At 44.5% G+C, this 8,425-nt stretch overlaps 1 protein-coding gene across 1 annotated transcript in view; it reads right to left on the bottom strand.

Moving 5' to 3' along the window:
* Positions 1-8,378, bottom strand: part of LOC118412500 (methionine aminopeptidase 1-like) — a gene marked incomplete at its 3' end in the record, with an annotated part of 10,443 nt that extends 2,065 nt beyond the window's left edge. The window contains 7 exon segments of the mRNA XM_035815386.1: positions 269-339; positions 704-771; positions 2,132-2,215; positions 3,939-4,030; positions 4,269-4,329; positions 6,313-6,468; positions 8,068-8,378. Coding sequence (XP_035671279.1) covers positions 269-339; positions 704-771; positions 2,132-2,215; positions 3,939-4,030; positions 4,269-4,329; positions 6,313-6,468; positions 8,068-8,187 — 652 coding nt within the window.
* Positions 8,379-8,425: the final 47 nt, after the last annotated feature.

An 8,425-nucleotide genomic window follows, 5' to 3' on the forward strand; every position in this document is an offset into this window, starting at 1 on the left:
TGTCACAGCATAGTGCTGATGTTACCCACCAAAATGGTGATGTCACTCAGCATGGTGTTGATGTCACCCACCAAAATGGTGATGTCACAGCATAGTGCTGATGTTACTCACCAAAATGGTGATGTCACAGCATACATGTAGTACTGATGTCACTCACCAAAATGGTGATGTCACTCAGCATAATGCTGATGTCACTCACCAAAATGGTGATGTCATGTGCTGATGTTACTCACCAAAGTGATGATGTCACCAAATGATGACCACTCACCATTGACAATGTCGCCATCCTGTAGGGGTCGAAGGTCAGGGATGCCATGACAGATGACTTCATTCACAGACCTGCAAAGCATTGTGGGATAGGCAGGATCAACATGGCTTCCAGTGTTACTATAGTTACCAACAAGCTATCTTCCAGCAATTTTGTGTTGTATTGCAGTACAAAGTTTACTTCCGTGCAGCAGGACTTGGGAAATGTGCAGTAGTTGTTTACTTACGTGCAGCAGGACTTGGGAAATGTGTAGTAGTTGATTACTTACGTGCAGCAGGACTTGGGAAATGTGTAGTAGTTGATTACTTACGTGCAGCAGGACTTGGGAAATGTGTAGTAGTTGTTTACTTATGTGCAGCAGGACTTGGGAAATGTGTAGTAGTTGTTTACTTACGTGCAGCAGACTTGGGAAATGTGTAGTAGTTGATTACTTACGTGCAGCAGGACTTGGGAAATGTGTAGTAGTTGAGTGGAGAAGGGTAACATTCGCGGTCCACACTCGCCTACAGGGAGGGAACATCGGTCACATCAAACCTGATTTCAGACTGAAGCTATCTGATAACACGAGGAAAAGTTTGTGTATGATATCAGCTTGCGTATGATATCAGTTTGTGTACGATATCAGTTTGTGTATATCAGTCCATTCTGGATATGTGTGATCTTATACCAATTTACATTGGTTTCGTACGGCCACTTCTGGAGTACGCATGTGTGGTCTGGCACCCAGGACTGTCCAGAGATCTATCAGCGAAGATTGAGCGCGTCCAGAAGAGAGCCCTAAGGATCATACTGGGACCAGAGTACGTCACCTATGAGTCTGTTCTGCGCATAACAGGCCTCAGTCGTCTGGACTCTAGAAGGGACATTCTATGTCTTAGATATGCGCAATCTCTTGCGAACTCTAGCAGATACAGTTCATGGCTCCCATTGCGGTGGGGGATGTCCACCACGGAACTTTAAGAAACTAGAGTTCCACGAAACACATACCTTTGCCAAACAATCAGGGGTTGTTATGGAGAATGCCTTTATCGATGATTGTAAGGTTTTATTGATGTATTAAGGTGCCTAGCAGGAATGCATATCTTTGGTCTTATTTTGTTGATCCTTATTTGGCATGGAAAAGTGATCAGTTCTGCAGTTATATTGTTGACCTACATAAAGACATAAGCACCACCAAAATAAGGAGAAATACACCCACTGCAGTTCAAAACAAGCCGCCAGGGGGCCAAAACTTACACGACTTACTCCCTGCCCAAAGACGTATCCTACTACCCAAAAATCCTAGACCTGCCACTTGAGGAACTTTAACGCCAACTTGGACACTCCGCTGCAGTACCGCAACTTGTTGCCAGGACTCCCATTATCGAACTTGACCATCGTTTTCCAAACCCCTAAATAACTACCAAATATAATGCAAAATGATCCACAGCATCAAAAGTTATCTTGTTCACAAATACACACACGTTGTGTATGATATGAGTTTGTGTATGATATGAGTTTGTGTATGATATCATTTTGTGTATGATATCATTTTGTGTATGATATTTTGTGTATGATATCATTTTGTGTATGATATGAGTTTGTGTATGATATGAGTTTGTGTATGATATGAGTTTGTGTATGATATGAGTTTGTGTATGATATGAGTTTGTGTATGACATGAGTTTGTGTATGATATGAGTTTGTGTATGACATGAGTTTGTGTATGATATGAGTTTGTGTATGATATGAGTTTGTGTATGATATGAGTTTGTGTATGATATGAGTTTGTGTATGACATGAGTTTGTGTATGATATCAGTTTGTGTATGATATCAGTTTGTGTATGGTATCAGCATGATTGAAGCAATGTGGCAATCCTCACCTCGTGAACTATTCTGTCAATCTCATCTGTTGTCACGCCGACCGCGATGGCCGCGGCTGCCGCATCCAGAGCCTCACGACCAAGCTGAAAAAAGCATTGGAAGATATTTTCTTTTTATGTTACCTTTACAGAAGGAAACATATTGTTTTTACTCTTCTTCCTCTTTTCAGCACAAATAAAAAACCTGAATATCTCCGAAACTAGACCTTGGAATAACTTGAAATTCAGCAAGCTGGTAGGTCTGACCATAAGACACTGCACCTTGGTCCCCCAAAGATTAAAAAAAATGATTTTAATGGACAAAAAAGGGTGAAAAAAACACAAAATCGACCTTACCACCACCATAGAACGTTAGAACTTTGTTCAAAGACCGTGATCATGACATGTTCGAAACAAGGTCAACGACGGAACATGGGACTCTACGCCTGTCAAATGATCTAACTTCTTGCTTTGGCCGGCCTGAAATGAGGCAGAAGCCGTCCTCTGCATGATTTGTGGTCCGATAAGTCATAAAAAATCAAGTTCACAGGCCTTTAACTTTGTTTTGCCGAATATCGGCACACTTTGCTAGGTAAAATAAATTTATGAAATATGAATTGCGGGCTCTAAAAAAATGATTGAACCGTAAAAAATGTGAATGAAATGATTTACTGTGACAGGAGCATAGTGAATATATGTGGTGTGTACTGTGAGGATCACGTGCAGTGTGCAAGGAAGGGCAGCCATATCAATTTCTGGTGCGGGGCGGTGACAGTGATTGGCAACTGCGGGACGTACGCGTGAGGTCTGAGCGGCTTGCCGTAGACTATTTTGAAAGTATTATATATACACATTTGAATTCACAAATTTCCCGATTTTTTTCTTTTACTTCTGTGGTAGCAATAACTGACAGTTATTAAGTTAATCAGGGTTAATGACAATAAAAACTTTAGCACTAGCACTGACTGACCAGAACAGTAGGCAAGGGGAGGGGCGCCGACAGAGTTCAACCGGTCGCTTTTCTCTGCCGTCCGCAAACAGATTTAGGGCAAAATTTGTCTATATCGTTATTTACGCGCAGAGTTTCTTTGTCAACAATGACAGATAGCGCAACATTTTATTTAATAACGTATTCTTATTTATCAACTTACAAATGTATCTTCGCGGCGCACGCTCTGTCAGGGGCTTATGAATCTTCCTGAGTGATTCAAAGCTTTATTTTTTAAACATGTGAACACATATTGTCGAAGGAAACCCCTGGGACTGAGATGAGAGGATGATGAGAAACCTTGTTTGTAACAAAATGGGACATTGTGTTCATTGTTCAAGATACATAAAGTTACTGATTAAAAAAAAAAATCAAAATTCATTTTGTCCCTTCTTGACTTATCTTGTGTCAACTAAATCAGTTTATTCTTCCAGGTAGAAATGCTAGGCTAGACCATGTGAAGGTAACATTCTGTATTTGCTTGCAAATGTTACCTTTCTAGTTTTTCCTTTAGATTTCAGCCTAAGTGATTCAACAGATTTGACAATGTCAACATGAGATGCATCTCGACATTGGTATTTTCAACACAATACTTCCGGGCTCAAAAACTTAATGGGTGAAAGTGCTCAGGTACAGATGAAAAGAAAATCTAACAATTTACTTGCACAACATGAAATTTAGTGGAATATATGTCAAAATAAAAGTACAACTTTAACCTTATAAATGTAATAGTTCACCATGGCTGCATAAGTCTTTATATTCAATGATTAACTTATTTGAAGAAAGCAAAGACATTTTAAAACTGCAATAATAAAAAAGTTGTTTATTTTTCGTTCTTACCCGACAAGCGACTCTCATGCCTTCAATTTCCTCATCGGACAGAACCCGGATCTGTGTGCTGCCTTTCAGAGCGAGCTCGCTAGAGGGCACCCCTGCACAGGAACAGCAGTGGTCAATGCACACTCTTGGATGGAGTTAAAGGAGGAAGATGATAATTCATACACCGCTGATGGAAGCATTTGTGGAATTTCTAACTGCTGCTTATGCTGACAGAATGTTGCCACTAGTGCTGCAGGCCAGATACAGAAATGATGGCCCGTACTGTTTGGTGTGACATGTAACCTGGCACTTTGTTCCAGTACACAGACAGAGTGCATAGACAAGACTTACCCTCAACATGGTCAGCATAGTCTGGACGTGGGATGTGGTCAGGCACTTCACGTTTGGGACTCTGAAAGGGAGAAACAGGCATTAAGGAACCTGTAAGGTTATGTTCCAAAGTCTAGTACTTGGCTGAATGTACCCCTAAGTCAACCTTTCTCCCTTTGCCTGTGAGCCTGTACATGACTTACCAGTGGGAAAGGCCGAACTTTGCCTGTGAGCCTGTACATGACTTACCAGTGGGAAAGGCCGTACTTTGCCTGTGAGCCTGTACATGACTTACCAGTGGGAAAGGCCGAACTTTGCCTGTGAGCCTGTACATGACTTACCAGTGGGAAAGGCCGTACTTTGCCTGTGAGCCTGTACATGACTTACCAGTGGGAAAGGCCGAACTTTGCCTGTGAGCCTGTACATGACTTACCAGTGGGAAAGGCCGTACTTTGCCTGTACATGACTTACCAGTGGGAAAGGCCACACTTTGCCTGTGAACCTGTACATGACTTACCAGTGGGAAAGGCCGTACTTTGCCTGTGAGCCTGTACATGACTTACCAGTGGGAAAGGCCGTACTTTGCCTGTGAACCTGTACATGACTTACCAGTGGGAAAGGCCGAACTTTGCCTGTGAGCCTGTACATGACTTACCAGTGGGAAAGGCCGTACTTTGCCTGTGAGCCTGTACATGACTTACCAGTGGGAAAGGCCGAACTTTGCCTGTGAGCCTGTACATGACTTACCAGTGGGAAAGGCCGTACTTTGCCTGTGAACCTGTACATGACTTACCAGTGGGAAAGGCCGAACTTTGCCTGTGAGCCTGTACATGACTTACCAGTGGGAAAGGCCGTACTTTGCCTGTACATGACTTACCAGTGGGAAAGGCCGAACTTTGCCTGTGAGCCTGTACATGACTTACCAGTGGGAAAGGCCGTACTTTGCCTGTGAACCTGTACATGACTTACCAGTGGGAAAGGCCGTACTTTGCCTGTGAACCTGTACATGACTTACCAGTGGGAAAGGCCGAACTTTGCCTGTGAGCCTGTACATGACTTACCAGTGGGAAAGGCCGTACTTTGCCTGTACATGACTTACCAGTGGGAAAGGCCACACTTTGCCTGTGAGCCTGTACATGACTTACCAGTGGGAAAGACCGTACTTTGCCTGTACATGACTTACCAGTGGGAAAGGCCACACTTTGCCTGTGAACCTGTACATGACTTACCAGTGGGAAAGGCCGAACTTTGCCTGTGAGCCTGTACATGACTTACCAGTGGGAAAGGCCGTACTTTGCCTGTACATGACTTACCAGTGGGAAAGGCCGAACTTTGCCTGTGAGCCTGTACATGACTTACCAGTGGGAAAGGCCGTACTTTGCCTGTGAACCTGTACATGACTTACCAGTGGGAAAGGCCGTACTTTGCCTGTGAACCTGTACATGACTTACCAGTGGGAAAGGCCGAACTTTGCCTGTGAGCCTGTACATGACTTACCAGTGGGAAAGGCCGTACTTTGCCTGTACATGACTTACCAGTGGGAAAGGCCACACTTTGCCTGTGAGCCTGTACATGACTTACCAGTGGGAAAGGCCTTACAATGTTACATTGCCTGTGAGCCTGTACATGACTTACCAGTGGGAAAGGCCGCACTTTGCCTGTGAACCTGTACATGACTTACCAATGGGAAAGGCTGTACTTTGCCTGTGAGCCTGTCCATGACTTACCAGTGGGAAAGGCCGCACTTTGCCTGTGAGCCTGTACATGACTTACCAGTGGGAAAGGCTGTACTTTGCCTGTGAACCTGTACATGACTTACCAGTGGGAAAGGCCGCACTTTGCCTGTGAGCCTGTACATGACTTACCAGTGGGAAAGGCCACACTTTGCCTGTGAACCTGTACATGACTTACCAGTGGGAAAGACCGTACTTTGCCTGTGAACCTGTACATGACTTACCAGTGGGAAAGGCCTTATAATGTTACATTGCCTGTGAGCCTGTACATGACTTACCAGTGGGAAAGGCCTTACAATGTTACATTGCCTGTGAGCCTGTACATGACTTACCAGTGGGAAAGGCCGTACTTTGCCTGTGAACCTGTACCCAGGCCAGGGGTTGTACTTCTGAGTTGTCTGGTTGGAGGTCGCGGCACTCTCGGATGACTTGATGTTTGCGACCTTGTGGAGCTTCTTGTGCGAGCCCCAGCTGCCCTTAAAGCAATCCTGGGATGGAGGAAAACAATACGAAGGAGATTAAGAAAGGAATTTGACACCTGTTTGCTGCAGCTGTGTTAGGATGTCACGAGTAGCACAAAACACTTGCGTTGTAATAAGAATCCACTTACTAGTAGTACTACTTCTAGTAGACATTTATGCTGCCCCCTCCATAAGTTATAACTGTAACAGTGGGGTTCCACTTCAAGCAATGCCAAACCATGTGAAAGGCTCTAAGTAGGGCTGTGTACTGGTACAGTGTATGGATACAGTACCGGTACAATAAATTAGGTACAGGTACAACATACCGGAACCCTGGTGTACCGGTACTGTACCTATAATCCACAACACATGTGCACAGAGGGACTGTCTGTCACTTAGCACTTCACAAGGGAACTAACAGAAGAGTTCACTTCAAATTAGGGCAAATAGTCCATTTAGATAGTAAAAAGAAACATTCCAAATTTGTCTAGTGCAATTTGACAATTGTGTTTATAAGTTCAAACATACTTTTGCGCCATCAAAGATTGTCAAATATTTGAACAAGCCGTTCAGGTCAAATTCAGGTCCGGACCTGCACCTTAACCCGTGTACCTGCACCTGTACCTAAAATTTGTTTAGGCACACAGCTCTAGCTCTGAGCTTTAGGCGTCATGGTTAAAGCGGTGATGGGTTTATGATCTGGCAGTCTGGGTGCAGCACCGGTTCCCTTTCGAAAGACGAATTCATGAATTTTTGGTCGGGCTACAGCATAACACCGGCTGACCTCATACTGATATTGTAACCTGAACCGGATGGATTCTTGATGTTTTAAACGTTACTATTATAAAATGTTACTGCGACAAAAATAACAGACCCGTCAGAAAACAAACCAGTCTGTGAGCGGGCGGACCTTGGGCCCCTCCCCACACAAACACTGGCCCAGAGTGACTTATCAAATTGGGCTGTTCCAAAAAATAACTATAGAGGGGGGGTGGAAGAGGTCAAAAATCAACTTTTGTCCCTACCCTAGTTCCAATCCAGAAATTTCTCAAACCCTCCCTGGTTCCCAGTCCAAAATGCCCCAAACCCTCCCTAGTTCCAATCCAAAATTGCCCAAACCCTCCCTAGTTCCAATCCAGAATTGCCCAAACCCTCCCTAGTTCCAAGTCCAAATTGGCGCAAACCCTCCCTAGTTCCAAATCCAGAAGCTTGAACCCTACCCCCCCTCCAATCCAGCCTCCTCCACCCCCCCTCTACAGTTATTTTTTGGAACAGCCCATTGTTTTAAAACGTTAGAAAACATGCACCCATGAGAAAACTTAACCCACCTATCATCATCATCATATCGTTCCGTGAAAGTACACACCTATGAGAAAATTAAATCACCCACGAAAAAACTAAACCCACCTATGAGAAAACTCAACCCACCTGGGTCCCACCTATGAGAAAACTTAACCCACCCATGAGAAAACTATAAACCCACGTGTGGACAAACGGACGGGGTTTTATACCACCCCCCACCCCCACCGCAACGTTACAACCCTTACAACGGATTAACATTTCAACTTGTCATAAAACGTTAGGAAAGCTGCCGAAGCTAACCCACCTGTGCCGAAGCTAACCCACCTGTGAGCAGAAGAATGAGCCCGGGATGCCCAGTTGGAGGCACTTGGGGCACTGCAGCCGCGCGGGCTTGGCGCAGCCTTCCGTGTCGCACACCCGAACCGCCGTCTCCGCAGCCGCCATCTTTAACAAGGGTCACGACCTCCGCAGGCGCGCGCAGCTACTTGTCTCAGTAAGCTTCACGGAAATTATACAACGCTGACCGCAAAGATTTGTGCGTATTACTCACATCTCTTTCTCTTTTTCTTTTCTGTTTTAGCGGTATTACGAAATAATCAAGTTCCTGGTCAGGTCAGAGGTCACATTTACAATAAATATGGCGGCTGAATAAACGTCGTCTGCAGCCCGAGGACTAATTTGG

Source organism: Branchiostoma floridae, chromosome 3, assembly GCF_000003815.2.
Source record: "Branchiostoma floridae strain S238N-H82 chromosome 3, Bfl_VNyyK, whole genome shotgun sequence".
NCBI lineage: Eukaryota > Metazoa > Chordata > Leptocardii > Amphioxiformes > Branchiostomatidae > Branchiostoma > Branchiostoma floridae.